Source organism: Talpa europaea, assembly GCF_964194135.1.
Source record: "Talpa europaea genome assembly, chromosome: 3".
NCBI lineage: Eukaryota > Metazoa > Chordata > Mammalia > Eulipotyphla > Talpidae > Talpa > Talpa europaea.
Genome location: NC_140069.1, coordinates 34,933,057 through 34,950,256, shown reverse-complemented (window position 1 = coordinate 34,950,256; position 17,200 = coordinate 34,933,057). Strand labels below are relative to the sequence as shown.

Sequence of the window (17,200 nt, the reverse complement as noted above, 5' to 3'; positions counted from 1 at the left end):
CCTAATCATATTTCTGAAAAATGGCACTTCTAGGAAATTCGTTTAATGTAAATATTATTTTTTAATTAATTTGTTGGAAAATATGATTTCAGAACTAATTGAATAATCAACTAAGTAAACTTTTTTTAAGAAAGAATATGGGCAGATTTTTATAACCTATTTTTTTCTTTATGTATGTTCCCCATAATTTCCTATATATTTTTAATCAGTAGGATATTGGGAGGAGGTTCTTATAATTAACCCAGGGGTGAGTGTGTGTGTGATATGTGTGTATGTGAATGAGTAGACTACATTATTATTTTAGCTATCTGATATCAGAGAAACTGTTCCAGCATCAACACTTGACTTTTCTCTAGGTTGCTCATGAAGATTTTCTAAACATTCCTAAAACAAGCTAAGAAATCTTAGACAAGTCTAATTTTAAGAAAAGCAATCAAAACTATGATTTCAGGGTATATCTAGTTGAGCAATACTATATTTGAACATGTGGGACAAATGGTGAATATTGTCTCACGATATTTCAGATTTTTCAAATGTGGGAGTCATAATAGTATGAAATTACAGGAACCAAGAAATCATCTTTGGTCTTTGCTCTCAGTACCATATTGAAATGTCATAATACATCATATTTTATCAATTTCTAAGATGCATATTTTTTCGCTTTCAACATCTATGAAATTAGAATGCAACTTGCAATTGATGGTATATAAAATGTAATTGCAAACATTTTTATTTCCTAGTGGGGTACAAAATACCAAATTAATGAAATTACTTATAATTAACTGTACTTTAAATTTGGTGAAATATAGTATATGGTTATTTAAAATCCCACTGATAAAAATTCTTGCCTATTTATTATTCTAAGGAAGTTATATATTCCCAGAGACATTTTTTTCTGTATAAAAGTTTTGTAGTATTTAGGTATTGAATTCATAAATGGGACACAAATTAACTCCAAAACCAGGTTAGTGTTAATATATATTTATGGTCTACTATTTTTCATACATTCTGCTATTTGTAAATGCTCACAATATTTTGATACCCATTAGTTCTTTCTCACAGACTTTGCCACAAAGATTAATTGCTTTTAAAAGCAGAGAGATTATATATGACATTTAAAAAATGTATTTGTCAAACACATGTATTAACACATATTAACATATTATAAGACTGTGGTTAGAACAGAACTATCCACCTGACAAAGATACTGTTTAGGAGGAGTCAAATTATAAGAGAATATTGTCCTTGAAGTATTTGCATGTGCTTGAAAATAGTATTGAAACAAAAGTGTGTAAGTAGTAAGGTGGAAAACAATGTTTTTATGGGGAAGAAATTCTGATTTATTATCAATATCAACAATCATAAATTGAGCATAGTTTGTATATAAATGTAACTCTTTGCATTTCATAACAAAAAAATTAACATTTGGTTCTATCTTGCACTCCAGTAAAATGCAGACTAGTTGTTAAGGAAATAGTACATAAGAGGTGATAACAGTGACTAACTTGGAAGTGTTTCTAGATTTTCTCTTCCTACTGCTTGCTAAGGAGTCCTGTATTTTACAGCCCATGTCTGTCTACTCCCACAGTTTCTCGAAAATATAAGGATGCGAGGATAGTATATGTTGACATGCTTGATTCCTATATTTAACCTTTATTTTATAAAATAAAGAGAAAAAACATGAAGATATCAAATTTAATGATTATAGGAAACATTCTTTAATCTACTCCCACAGATCAAAAAGCCAACCTACCATTCACACCAGACCTTCTGTATGGCCTATCTCAATTATCTCCTTCCCCCCTGAAAATAATAACCAAACTGATCCCTCTTGTGACCATTTCCTTCCATTTTATTATGGTTTCATCACACTGGAAACTATAGTTTAGCTGTGCCCATTTTTATGTCTGTTATATCTCCCTTAATTTGCATGCTACCCAGCATTCCTTTGGAGAGGAGCTTGTGGTCTAGATTTTACTAATTGCCTCATCATGGTACAATTCAGCATGTTATTCTGAACTGTTTCTACCACAAACTGCCATCTGAATCTGGAGTCTTGCTTGGTAAGACTCCACTTGGTAGTTTATTCTTTCATCCAGAACTCTTTACCGCCTGGTGTTCTCTCTCTCTCCCTCTTTCTCCCTCCTTTTTTTCCCTAATGTTAGCTGCCATTGATGCTCAGTTCCTAGATCAGGGATTAAAAACACCCCAACCATGGGCCACATTCTGCCAGCCATATGTTTTATATGGTCTATGACCAAATCATCTATGGCTGATTTGGAAGGGGAGGGTGAAGGGTTAAAGAACAAAAATTAATTTTTCATATTTGTAGAGGCTGAAAGCCCAAGATTTTCACTTGATCTTCCCTCTCTGTGTATATATTTCCCAGTCTTTTTTTTTCCTTCTAATTTTAGCCTCCCCATTCTGTGGAAGGGAGGTTTAATAAATCACTGTTTAACTAAGATCTTGCCATATGTTTGACCGATAAATCCACATGGATCATAACTTTAGTATAGTAGCATGGATATAGCTTCAATATGGTAGCAACTATGTGTGGAATAAAATGTATACATTTTTGAAGGAGAATGGTAGAAGATTTGCAATAGAAAACAAATGTAGAGGGCCTCCCCAGTGGTGCAGTGGTTGAGCGCTGGGTTGCGAAGCTGCCCGCAGCCTCTGCAGCGCTAGTTTGATCCCCGGCTGCTCCCCGGCCACCAGAGGATGGTCCCACTTGGCGCGCAGACCTCTCCTGCCGCCTGCTGCTCCCCTCAGCAGTGTACTTCGGTCCTTCTGCCTGCTCTGCTCCCCGCTCTGGCTCTGGTGAATTCTCTCACCCTCCCGCACTTCTGACTGTGCCCAGTGCTTGTATAAATAAATCTTAAAAAAAAAAAAAAAGAACAATGTTATCTTAAAAAAAAAAAAGGGAAAACAAATGTAGAAAGAACTCAGGAAAATTAATATTTGTGGAAAGACTTCTACATACCAATCACAAACCATTTATTTACCCCAGCTGTAATTCTGAGGACTTTTTATCTCACCTTTCCAACCTGGGTTTTGTGATTTGTGAGCCAATGATCTGTCCATTGTGCTTTGTAACATTCTTCCTCCAGTTGACTAATAGCAATGATGAACATTTATCAAAAATAATGTAGACCCCATACTGCATGTTTTGTGTGTTTCCTTTTATTAATACAACAAGCCAGTGAGTGGTACTATTCTTACTGACAGTTCGGGGGAAAGGGACCTAGAAAGATTGAACAGTTTCTAAAATCCACATTGCTGGTGAGTGGCACGTGCTCTGATTAGAGCCTAAGGGTAACTATCTTCAGCTCTCTATTCTTTACCCCCATGCTATGTTATTAGACGCACATGAGTGTTTTGTAATGTTTATAGATGTGCGTGAATATTTTTGACCTATACCTACTAATTTCCAAGTTTGAATTGACTATGTCCCCATGTTTATACACAGGCGTGTTTTGCTGAAAGTCCACTTGTTTGCAGAGGATTACTTCCCTGCAGATTAAAATTGTTCTTGGACAGACATTAAGAGGCAACATTGCCTCTTAGGGTCTCCTGGTGTGCAGTAGAGAGAGCCAGAGAAGAGAAACCTGCATGAAATAAATCCTTGACAACTCCAGGGTGAGCCTTTTGCTATGGAGTTTGTCAGTATACATGTTTGAAATAATATTACTCATCTCTAAAGTGCTTTTTGGATTTCAAACTACAGAGTCTCTAGTTCAGATTGGGTTTAGAAATTATCTCAACTTGGTTATTTAATATTTAATTCCAAAGTTAAAGCCTTGTTTCCTTTTTCACTAACCTACAATCCTGCAATTCACTTTAATTTTGGGAAATCTGCAGTTTGAAAATATCTTAACTTCTTATTTTGCCATCTAAGATTTCTACAGACCTACCTGGAATTAACCTCAGTCCATTTTTAAGACTTTTGATTATGGACCAGTTCTTTATTTTGCTTCTATTTTTAAGCCTTAAATTTGATGTGGTTTTCTCCTACTTGGAAAGAAAAAAAAATGTGCCATTTAAAATAAAAACCTAGGAATGTTTAAAGAAATAGTACATAAATGATATAGTGCAAAATGGTTAGTATTTTTAAAAAGGTAACACTTTGGGGAGAATACAGAAAGAGAAAAAGGCAACCTCAGCTTTGTAAAAGTGAATGTTTTCCTGTTATAGAAACTGGCACAGATGTCTCTCACAAGAACAGGGAGAGCTGCAGGGGCTTAGATCAAAGGCAGCCAGAAGCAATACCCCCTGTGAAACATGATTGTATCTGCTTTCATAAACAAGAAGACACTGAGACTGGATGTCACTGCCTTGATTAATTTTCACATAGGGCACATGCAAACAGGGAAGTCTGATGCTCTGATTTTCCTAATTAACTCAGATGATTCATAGTAGGGTAATGGCTCAGATGACCGCTCTTCCATCACCCAGATGGACAAGAACTTGCTTTCTGAGAAATGATCAGACAATTAAGATGCGAGACAGTCTCCGAAGAAACCTGGTTTTCAAAGCACTATGCTTCTAATGCTAGGGCTTTTACTTGAATGAATGCTAGCCCTGTTCTAGCTCTACACAAAGGGAAGTAGGCAAATTGAAATGTTTACATTCAGTCTTTCCAAGGTACAAATAGAAATATTGCTACTTTAATAATTTTCATTTAATGATTCATAGACAATTATCAACAACTTGAATGAATGTTACTGGAATCTGAGAAACAGGCGATAGCCTTCATTTGCCCTTATCCTTTCTTTGAAGACATGAAGGACTAAATGGGTTTGGAAAAAGGGGCAGAATCTGGGCATCAGGTACCATCTCCACATTTTTATTAGACCAGTAGAAGTTCTATCTACCAGTCTCTTGAATACCAGATTTGGCTCAAAGGAACTAATGCCTTAAGTTCACCTATCCCTTTTATAGGAGTTCAGCGTGCAGAGATCCCTTTTTGTACCTTCACAGCCACACATTTGTTGGGAATAAAAAGGGCCAGGCTTTGACATTTTCCAGCTTGTTATCTATTTAATTTTCCATCTGCTTCTTTTGCCACTGCCTTCCAAAGGGACATCTGCTGTGTAGCTGAGAAAAGGAAAGGAAGATTGGAGCTATGCCACCTGGGTCTGCAGATCTAAACCTCAGGATCAAGAATAAGGGAAGGGAAGAAGACTTATAAATGGTCCAGAAATAGAAATGAGGACAAACAGTCTGTTAAGAGCAAGGCTGTGTAATCCACCATTGCGGGGGGGGGGGCATGACTTGGCAACCCAGCCAGCAGCACCCCCATGGGCAGGATGCAGGGTGGCAGCTGGTGACTGCTGAGGGCCCAGAGCAGTTCCCAAAGAGCAGACACTCCAACTGGAGCCGCAGACTCCAGATGCTCCCTGTTCCTCATGTGCTCTTTAAGCATTTTTGGGACAGCTGCTATGACGAGTCAGCCTTTATTCTGGATATTCTGGAAGCAGATGATTAAGACATATTCCCACCTTTAATAGCTGGTCTACAGTGGGAAAGATAGATAAGTAACTAACAGATTGCAATATGAAACAAAAAATTCTTTACCCTGAGTAGGGATCAACAGTAGGGCACTACAGGATCAACACAGAAGGGAAAGGAGACAGTGCTGTGAGCTGAGTCTGTGCAGAGACAGTGCTGTGAGCTGAGTCTGGGAGGATAAAAAACATTAGAAAACAGACTTATTTCTCTACCTTTGCAGGGCAGCGCAGAACAACAAACCTTCATGATTGACTCAAAAAAACTTAATACTCCAAAGCCTTAAACCCACCACCATCCTTCAATACCAAGGCACCAACATTTCTGTCAAATGTAGCAGAAATGGATTTGGGTTTGTCATCTCTCAGTGTAATCTGAAGAGTAAGCATAGTAAACTCTCATTAAAGTGGTGAGTCGCAACTATAAATCAGAGACATTCTGCAGGGGAGGAGGCGGGAGAGGGCTCAAAGTGAGAGGGAAGAGCACAAGGGACTATGGCGAAGGTGCACAGGTGAACTGGTGGTGGGAGTTCTGTGGGGACTACACCTGAGAAAAGAAAGCAAACATTGTAAAAAAGTGAAAAATTATGTAAAATACATATAGTAAATTTTTTTTAAAAGTGGTACGAGTCTCAGCAGAACGATTTCTTAATTTACCATGATAGAGTAGCCAGTGGTCTGATTTTTAACCCTGTTTAAAAACCTGTCTAACTCTAAGATCACCAGACTCTCTAGATATAAGACCACAATAGCAGATACAGTAAATTCTGAGCATTACCTGCAAACAAGCATGGAATGAGTGTCTGCTCAGGACACGATGAGACAAACAGAAATAGAAGGCATGACCTTTGTGTCTAAGAAGTGAAAATCAAATTGCAATGACTGAAGTGTTTAAATTGGATAACTAAAAAAAATCCTGGCTATAATTCTGACATAACAAATATTTAACATTTCAATAAGAAAAGAATAAGGCCAATGTGCTACTGCATTGCTCAGAAAATGTACGTTCCCTTCAGTTTTCCATATGTCTACAGCAAACTTATCCTTTTCTGTAGATTAGTTGTAGTATACATTGAGGTGGAAATATAATGGGCATAATAGGTGATTACACGTTAGATCTCATTTCAATATTTTTTTTAAATTATGCTTCAGCAAAACAAAAAGGATTATGGAAAGTCAAGCGTACCTTTTTTCTGTTATCAAATTTTCTTTTTCTCTCAAAGGAAGTATAATTTAATTTTTAGAAGTACATTGAGAAATAATTTTGAAGCTTTTGTTGTGACTAAATAGTAAGCTACTTAATCAAATTATATGTAGAGCTTGAATAAACTCACCAAAATATTTATGGTTATTATGAGCAGGAAGTGTTCTGGTTTATGTTTACTTTCCTAGGTGGGATTTAAAGGCAAATATTTTTCATTTTTGAATATGAATAATATTACTAAATATGGTAGATAAGAAAATGTTCCATCTGCAAAGAATAGATTTAAAAAGTGACCAATAACTGAAACCACTTATGACAAATTAGTAAAGACAAAAGTTTTCTATGGTGTTAGGTTGTTCTGCTAATACAAGAAAATTTCCGAATCTGTATTAAGAGGCCACAAGTTCAATATTTCCTAATTTAGATTTGCTAGGAGCACAGAATATTTTTGAGTTGTAATGGATGCCAGAGTACATAGGCTGATTTGTTAAGTGAAAAAGTTGAGACACAGAACAGTGGAATAAATAAATCTTGTTTGCTCTTTAGTTGCAACTATGCCCTAAGATTCCCAGCACTCATTTCTCCTGGCATTATCCAGTTACCATCACTCCTTTCAGCTCTGTATTTTGATTTTTTTTAATGGAAAAAAAGTGTTTTGTTTTGGAAAGGAGCCAAATAAATCTTGTGATTGGCTGAACTTACTTCTACTTACCAAGTTTCTAGAAAATCAGGGTTAATAGCAGGTGCCATAACCTGAAAGAGTGGAATCTGGCACCATTTTACCCTGTGCCAACTTAGTTTTCTTATCTTTCTCAGTTTGCCCCAAGTCTCTAGAGAGCTAGAGAAGCAGGTGGCACCACCCACAATCTGCCATCTATTGATAACTAGACTAAATTTGGCAAGTATCACTATTATGTTTGTGATCATTATCTTGTAGACCTGGGGCCATTTGAGTGAATGGCTCCCACAGAGCTAATATGTTATTCTAGAAGTCAGAGCAAACTAGCTCAGATGAAGTTACTGAGAGGTACATGCGCAGATTTTGTTAACTGTTTTAATATTTGCAGTCTAACATTTTCTGAATTTTGAGATAACCGCATAATTTTCTTTGACTTCAGTATAATACAGATCAGGCATAATAAATACATCAAGAGAGAACAAAGCCAATTGCTGAAACGTGACTGCATTTATGGTAATAGAGAAAACACACGATAACATGGTCATCATTTAAATGATATACAGAACAAACTCTGAGTTAGTAACATTCTTTTCCAGATAATATACTTTTTCCTTTTCTACAGATGTCTATTCGATATTCTGTTGGGTTTTGTTCTTTTTCCTAATCATGAGGTAGACGCAATGGGAAATGAGATTATTCTAGTTTCTGCAGCTCTTTTATTCAATTTCTGCTGGTGGCTAGAGCTCTGCCCCAAATTCAGGCTCTGACATGTCGTCTTTCCTCTGTCTCTCCTTTTCAAAGATTAAACTGAGATTTATGGCTACATGGGGGGATAAGCATCCCTGGTTATTTTTTCCTACCATACTTCAAATTGCATTCATTTTGTCATCCTTAGGACTACCAAGAGGCGTCCAACTTGGAACAATTTGTGACTCGGTTTTTATTGAAGGAGACCTTGAATCAGCTGCAGTCGCTCCAGAATTCTCTGGAATGTGCCATGGAAACTACTGAGGAGCAAACCCGTCAAGAAAGGCAAGTCAAACACTTTCATATGATGTCACTTTAGTGACTCTATGGAAGATCAGTTGAAGGGCATCAGACTTAAAATAGTGAAAACTAAAAAGGAGCATTAATGGATTTAAACAGAATGACAGAGACCACCCCTGAGTGCTTGCCTTATATTTGCCGCTTAAAAATGGCAATTCAACTTTTACTGTCCATCTTTTATACATCAAAAATTAATTGAAATTTTAGTAAAGAAGATTTAAAAGACACTGTTTATAATGTCCCAATCTTTAAGGTGGTTAAAGTCAGTGACACAGATAAGATATGAACACTAAAACTATAATGCAAGATACAAAATAAGTGCCATAGAGAAAAGGAAATAAATTGCCAAGGTATTTCAGAAGACTGAAAGAGCAAATATCAATAATACAACTTCATGGAGTTTCCTTATGACATTTGAATTCGTCTTGCAAATGGGTATTAATGATGGGAACAAGCCTTACAGCCTAAGTGAACTTGGGTATCCTAGGGGACTTGAGAATTCAATGAGTCTACTTTTTTAAGGAAATAGAGAAAAGTGAATGATGGAAAAAGAGTTCAAGATTCAGAACCACTAATATCACTGAGATGATGGGTAGCCAGGTTATATTAGTTATGTAAATAAAGACATGAATGCTAAAGAGAAACCTGAATTAGAAATGTGTAAAGCAGACATTAAAATAATTCAACCAACAGTTGGTTCTGTCTTGAGTTACTCTGTTTATACCTTACAAACCAGAGAACGGTTTGCCAAAAACTCTTGCTTATGCAACATATTTCTGCATGTGTTACTTTAAACCTATAGATATATCTTATCTAACTTTTGCATTTTAAATTAGGGTTGAGTCACATAGTACGTTTTTTGAATAGGCTGATAATAGACTACTCGGTAGGGCCAGATTTTCTCAACAAATTAATGGATACATAATTATTAGGACATCTCAGAAAAATGGTGGAATTTTCAACCATGTGTTTACTGTGTCAAAATGAGTGATCGCCACCCAACTCCAACAAAAAAGCCTGTAATCTCAGATCTCATGGACTTGCACAGTCGATGAGCATGGGTATACTCTCTTCAGTGGATCTGTGTGGAATTTTTATCTTATAAACTTCCTTTTTACATTGCGATTCCATATCAAATGGCAAAGTGAAACAATAAGTTTATGAAAAAAAACAGCCTGGCTCCTCAGGTTGCAGCAGAGGATAACTGGATGTCTTAAAGCACAATGAAATTGATTTCATGTTCCTAGTGAGAGAATGAGGCTGTTTTTGTTGTTCTTTTGTTTAGATTTTCTTGACAAAAAAAAACCAGATTCTTTCTTTTTTAGCATCAATCATTTACCACCTGAGACGAGGCTTGGAAAAGCCCTCTACTCCCTTTCTTCACCCACTCTTTGGGTTTTTCTATAGTTACCTCCTACAAACTTGGATTCTGCACTCATCACCATTTAGTGGGTGTGTAATAAAAATTGGTTTTTTTTTTCATGTGTCTCTGGTAGGCCACAGGCTAGTCTTGAACTCTTGTGACTGTTGCCAACAGCTGCACAGCAGCTGTGTTTAATGAGAAGCTTAATGCAGAGTTTAAGGAAAATAGAAGACATTAGAGGACTAATGAGTCTTTTATTTCTAGCGCAAAAACAGCCTGGAAGAATGGGAGATTTCAAAGGCCCAGTATTAGTCTGGGGAATACTATACTATTATGTGGTATTTAAGGCTCCCAGGGATGGCTAAATCTCACCTTAAATTCCATGATAATACACAGTATTTTCTGTGAGAAAGAAAGGCGTCTAGAAAAAATGCATACACCCAAGCAAACAGAAAACAAATTTCCATTATGGGTTTGCATGTACAATGTCCAAAGAGAAGGCTAATAAGCCTGACAGAAGCTTGTGAATTAGGCCCAGCTTGAAAGGACTGTCTTCCTGTAAGCTGGTCACCAGAAACCAAAGTGAGCAAAAGCCCGTGGCCCCTTACTAGTTTAGGAAAAACACAGAAGAAAGATGGTCCCATGATATCAAACAGGAGATCAGTGAAGAAATCTCATGTGGAGTCAAGACTCAAACTGGACCTTTATGGGCATTTAATAGTATTGCAGAAAGACACTCTTCACAAAGCGATGGGGCTTATCATTATCCCCTATTACCTAGCTTCTCCCATCTGGCAAATTCCTCTGTTTGCTCACATCTGTACAGCACTTTCTCTGGGAAGACTTAACAGCTTTCAAAGCAGGTTTTTCTACCTCCCATTTTAGCCTCATGTGCTCTCCTAGCACCTTCTGCTTCTACTTCCCTTGTTTTTCTCCCTCATTAGACTGAGTGTCTAGATGGCAGTATCTTCACCTTTTTCCCCCCACTGGGTACAACTATGTGTTAAATATATGAAACTGAATCAAAGGGAAGTTCGGGTAAAGAAAGCCGTATAGAGAGGTTGTGGTTGAAGACCCGGGATTGTGAGGAGACTGGCCCTACTGCCGTGAGAGGTTAGGGAAAGTCTTGTAAGACTGATGCATTTAGACCTAATTTGATCAGAGATTGTCAATGGTGGTTATAAATAGGGGGAAATATTATGAAAATGAGGTTAAGGGAAATTAGTCTTCCGGCGGTATGTGATATTAATCTGGGGAAGAGAACTAGCTCAAGAGAGGAAAAGGCAAATCAGTGTATCCAAGAAGTCACCTGTGTGAATTTGTCATAAAGGAAGATTCCAATGTGCCCTGCAGAGACAAAATTTATAACCCACAGATATCGTTAAAAACCCCAGGTTGTAATAATTTGCTCCTCTTCAGAATCAGTACCACTTTGCAGTTTAATATTTGTGAATCCTAGGGATACAAAGATTTCTTGGAATATATCAAATTCGGAGAAGTCATCTATTGTAGCTCCCCACCCCAGGGAGGAATAACACTGTATCATTCATCCCACAGTAATGAGTTAGACATGCCACGTTGGGCAAAATGTCTGTGTCTATTCATGTGAAAATGGCAATTTCAGAAAGAAGGGCTGCATACAGTCAGAACACCACAGAGGTGAGGTTTCCAGATGACATTCTATAACACTCTGAATCTGCCCTGGAAAACTATTCTAAATGGGGACCAACTTAATCCCATGTCTTTTACACTACCTAATAGCCAATGATAGGAATAATCATTACATTATGTGGAAGTTTCTCTCTATAGGACCCCTGACCTCTTACATAAACCTCTCTTCCTTTACAAACTAGCTTTCTGGAAACAGTTTAATTATATATGAATTTCTTTTTTTATGCTTGAATCTACAAGCTTGCTCTATTTTTCCAAAGAACTTCTTTATCCAAAAATGACCAATTTCTTCTGTGCCAGAAAATTATTTTTCTTCTTTTCATAGTTGTTTAGTCTAGAAGTTAAAAAAAAAAAAAGGTTTAATTTCACTGACATCTAATTTTAAATGTTCGGTTTACATTTCCTTACCTTAAACATAGAAAAGGGCTGCTCTACCCACCAACTCCTGTGACCATCAAACTGCTAGAAAGTTCTTTTTGAATGCCTAGGAGAATCCACAGGAAGGGCTAGCAAAAGATTGGTACATAAACACAAGTGATTTATTTTGCTCCCTCCTTAAATTCATTTTAAAAAAGTATTAAAAGTGCTTGAACTAAAAACAATCAGAAACCCACCAACAAAAAACAAAGAAGAGCCAAAAAGCTAGAAACATGGAATATGAAGAAAAGTCTGTCGCACCATTTCTTCTGTGATCAGAGGCACACAAGAAAAAGTAGATGGCAGAGATTCAAGCAACAGATCTACAACTCATGCAAAGACCAAAGGAGGAAGAGTTTGTCTCAAACTCACTTTCCGAGAAGGCACTAACAGCCAAGAGGCAAGAACTCAAGGACAGTGAAACCAGTGAGTTAAGTGACTCCTAAGACAGTATTACTTGTCTTCCTCTGTGTTAAGATTTTTTAAACTCATGACATTCGCAGCAAAGTGGATGGAGCTAGAAGGAATTATGCTCAGCAAAATAAGCCAGAAGGAAAAAGAAAAATATTGGATGTTTCACTTATAACAGGAATGTAGGGGAACCAAATAAGACACCAGTATAAAAAAATAATAACAGTACAAAACACAACAAAGCAAAAACAGACAATTATAAACCAGAGACATCCTGCAGGGGAGGAGGAGGGAGAGGGAGAGGAAGGGAGGGAGGAGCACAGGGGACTGTGGTGATGGTGCACGGGTGCCTTGGGAAAGAAAATTCTATGGGGACTCAACCAGAGGAGGTGGGGGGAAGCAAATATTGTCTAAAAAAACAAAAAAATCGATAAATGTTAAAATAAAATTTAAAAAATAAAGTTTTTTTGTCATTTCTTTTCCAAAGTTGAGTCATTTAAAATTTTTTAAGATCAAATAATTTTTTGTGTACAGCTGAATGAGTTATTTTACATATGTATACATCTATACCATTACAATCAAAGCAAGGTGATTTGACTAACAATATATAAATGATTCCCAGCACTCTGTGAACACAGTGTAAAATTTTCTGAGACACACAGCCCCCCCACTCTCCATCTTGGCCCAGGTTGGCAGAAAGAGTGCAAAGTCATCTTCATAGACTTAAAATGTGAATCAGGCTCCATCCTGTCATGTGTGCAGGGATCTGTTGCCTGACCCTGATGGTAAAGTCAGTCTTTTCACACCCATTGAGGACCAAGATTAGACAAAGAATATTTAACAAAGGGTACCCAAACTTTGCATCTCTGCAGGAAGTGCACTCCTCAGGAAGGGAGAAGTTCAATCCTAAATTGCCCTCTTTTAGCATCAGCATAGCCCCAGGAAATAACTTAGAACTGGAAGCCCCTCCTATCAAGAATTACATTCTTGGGCATCCCTGGTGGCACAAGGGGTTAAATCTCAGTACTATGAAGCTGTTCACAGCCACTGCAGCACCAATTCCATCCCCAGACAGGGAGCTGACCCACATCTGACCCATGTGGTACACAGCAGACCTCCTTCTGTCTTGCCCGCTGCTCCCCTCAGCAGTGTATTTCAGTAGATCCGCCCATTCTGATCCCCACTCTGTCTTTGGTGAATCCTTTCCCCCCTACCCCACACACACCTCTGGCCTACACCCCAGATCTTATATGCAAAAATAAGTAAATCTTTTTAAAAATTATATTTTTCGTGTTAATGACTCACCATTCCTACTTTTAATAAACTAAATTCAGACTGGCATTTATTGGAACAGCTCTGAGAGTAAAATCTGTTGGACTGCCTCCCAGGCTCAAATCCTCACTAATTACCTAATAAACCTTAACTATCATTGAGACTTTCAGTTAACAACGCCAAAGACATTATTATACAACTCCCTATCAAAAGCCAACCCCAGAAGTATCCACTTCATAAGCCACTGGTAAGTCAATTTGCCTGTTCTTAGTGTTCATCTAATGTAAATATACAATAAAAAAATTAGAATCAAAATTGAAAGGAAAAAAATCACCTTAGATGCTCTGAAACTGAACACAAAGAAGCAAATGTGTGTACACACACAGTTACATACATATATATAATTTTTAAAAGTTCATTCACTACACTAGAAAATCTTTGTGACTGACACTTGATCTGTTCACTGAGGCAAGGGACTGCAGCTCTGACATTGAGGTTCAGCGTTATCTCTGTTGTTTCAGACAAGGGCCAACCAAACCAGAAGTCCTGTCGATTCAATGGCCTGGAAAGAGAACAAGTCGCCGAGTCCAGAGACACAATAGCTTCTCCCCAAACAGCCCTCAGTTCACCGTCAGCGGTCCAGGTAAACACAGTTGTCTTTTTCTCTTCAAAACTGAATCTTTGTATTTTCACATTGGGTTTTTTTATATAAATAAGAAGGCATTTAAAGGGCTTCCCCTGGTGGCGCAGCAGTTGAGTGCCGGGCTGTGAAGCTGCCCGCAGCCTCTGCAGCGTCGGTTCGATCCTTGGCTGCTCCGCGGCCACCAGGGAAGGGTCCCACATGGCGCGCAGACCTCTCCTGCCGCCCGCTGCTCCCCTCAGCACTGTACTTCAGTCCTCCTGCCTGCTCTGCTCCCCGCTCTGGCTCCGGTGAATTCTCTCACCCTCCCACGCTTCTGACTGTACCCAGTGCTTGTATAAATAAATAAATTAAAAATTTAAAAAGAAAAAAAAAGGCATTTAAAGCAAAAATATTAATGGACACTCCTCATTTCAAACAAAATTTGTCTGAAATCAAAGTGGCTAAGGGTCCAAGGTTTTAAAAGCTGGGATGATGATTCTCACCATCAGTTCTGTCCAAACACCAGCAGGTGTGCCCATGCAGTGCACAGAGGTGGTGGAGAGGGCAGGAAGGGACTCATCCCCACCTGAGACCCATAGAAATCCCCATAATCCTCAAGCAGAAAAGGAACCCATTAGTCTTTCCCCTACGAGGCACTAGATCCCCACACCTACTGAAGAGATTAAATGCATCTTAGGAAAAGAAACTTTACTTCCTTTCATGATAGTAATGAAGTCATAGCTGATATTTTTCAAGTGTTAGAAGATTTATTGGACTAAAAACCTTCATAGTAATTTCTTAGGCTATTTCATTTCACAGTGCCATTTATAATAATTACATTATAGTCATGTTGAAATATGCAAAGTCATGGTGTGAAATGGTAATTTTTATAAAGCATCAACATATATGCTTGTGTATATATGTGTAAATGTGTGTGTATATATATCACTTGAACATGTTTTAACACAAGTGAGGCTTTAAATAGCTAGCATTTCTGAAAAAGTACTGACTATGCCTATATTTATACAGCATGTGCTTTAAAGATTTCAAGGTTTTTTCTTAAATACTGTCCTATTGATGGATGTCACTATCACCATTTCTCAGAAAGCAGAGTAATTTGTCCAAGTTCATACAGGTTATTGGTCCATTTTCTGCTGTGAAACAAACAACCTCAAAGTATCAGTGATTGCAGTAGCAAGTATTTGGGGTTTTGTTTCATGAATTTATAGTTAACTTTTTTTTTAAGATTTATTTATTTATGCATAAAAGAGCTGGGGTACAGGCCAGAGGGGTGTGTGTGTGGGGGCGGGGGGAGAGGATTCACCAGAGACAGCGTGGGGAACAGAACAGGCAGACTGACTGAAATACACTGCTGAGGGGAGCAGTGGGCGAGTCAGGAGAGGTCTGCTGCGCCATGTGGGCTGCTCCCTGGCCGGCCAAGAGATTGAACTCGTGCTGCAGAGGTTGCGGACAGTCTCATGGTTGCGTCTTAACCCCTTGCACCACTAGGGAGGCCCAATTTATGGTTTACTCTGATGTATCTCAGTTATCTATGGCTCTAGGCTATTGGTTGGGTTCTGCTCTACCACTCCTGTAACCCTGGTGGAAGTCAGAAACACCAACCACAGGTCAGGAATGCAGCATTTTTTTTTTAAAGATTTATTTATTTATTTATTTATTTATTTATACACGCACTGGGTACAGTCAGAAGCGCAGGAGGGTGAGAGAATTCACCAGAGTCAGAGCGGGGAGCAGAGCAGGCAGAAGGACAGAAGTACACTGCTGAGGGGAGCAGCAGGAGGCAGGAGAGTTCTGTGTGCCATGTTGTACCCTCGCCCTGCGGCCAGTGATCGAACCGGCGCTGCAGAGGCTGCGGGCAGCTTCACAACCCAGTGCTCAACTGCTGCACCACCGGGGAGGCCCAGCATTTATTTTTTTTTAAAGATTTATTTATGCATACAAGAACTGGGGTATAGGCTAGAGATGTGGGGGAATGAGAGGATTCACTACAGACCAAGTGGGGAGTAAAACAGGCGGATCTATTGAGCCATATGTGGGTCAGCTCCCTGGCAGGGAATCAAACTCAAGCCACAGTGGCTGGCGATAGCTTGATAGTGCTATCTTTACCCTGCGCCACCAGGGAGGTCCCAAGGTGTGCAGCATTTAAAACCACTTATACCATTGTGTGTTTCAAGGGTTGGTTTTAAAGTCTGTCTTTGATCCTTGTTTGGTTTTTCTATATTCTACATATGTGACACCGTCCAGTAAATATCTTTCTCCTCTGGCTTAATTCATTTAGTAGAATCCCTTGAAAATTGACCATTGATCTTTGGCTTTCAGAGGGGCAGGGGAGGAGAGGGATAAAGACAGGGATGTGGCTGGAGAGTGCAAGGGACAGTGGTGGAGAATGCTGGGTGCTTTGGTGGAGGGAGGGCTACAGTGACCAGACTTGAAGGGGGAGGGAAGCCTGGACTGTCAAAACACTAGCAAGAATGTAAAATAATGATACTTCGGTTACAATAAAAATAAATGAGACAAAAGGAAAAAAATAAAACTAGTGCCTTTCTCGGCTCTCATGAGCCACACGCCAACAGTGACAGGAGGGCAATGTCCTGGGCTCCTGTGCTAGGAGGCACTTCCCCGGAACAGGCAAAAGGTGTTTACATGTAATTCTACAGCAAAAAGATAGGGAAGAATTGGAAACAATAATCAACTGTGTGTGACTAGAAAATGACAATATCTAGTCAAAATACAGGTTGTTCTTTCCACTTGAACTGTTGGCAGAAATAAATTCTAGCCTTTTACCCAGGCAGGGGAAGAACAAGTGGTACTTCAGGAATGGTGAAGCCAGGAAGCTTTGTTACTCATGCATGAGGTCCCAGACCTCCCGGTAAGGTCTGAGCACCTGTCTAGAGACAAAGAGTTTCTTTTATACACAACCACTTTACATTGATAACGTTGGTTAGTTAGCATACAAATTCTTGACACAGGAAAAGGGGAAGGACAC

The 17,200-nt window shown here is 38.6% G+C and overlaps 1 protein-coding gene across 1 annotated transcript in view; it reads left to right on the top strand.

Moving 5' to 3' along the window:
* NECAB1 (N-terminal EF-hand calcium binding protein 1) overlaps positions 1-17,200 on the top strand; it is a gene marked incomplete at both ends in the record, with an annotated part of 134,175 nt that overhangs the window by 96,030 nt on the left and 20,945 nt on the right. Inside the window, 2 exons of the mRNA XM_084230541.1 lie at positions 8,286-8,422; positions 14,093-14,214. Coding sequence (XP_084086667.1) covers positions 8,286-8,422; positions 14,093-14,214 — 259 coding nt within the window. The remainder of the gene's footprint in view (positions 1-8,285; positions 8,423-14,092; positions 14,215-17,200) is intronic.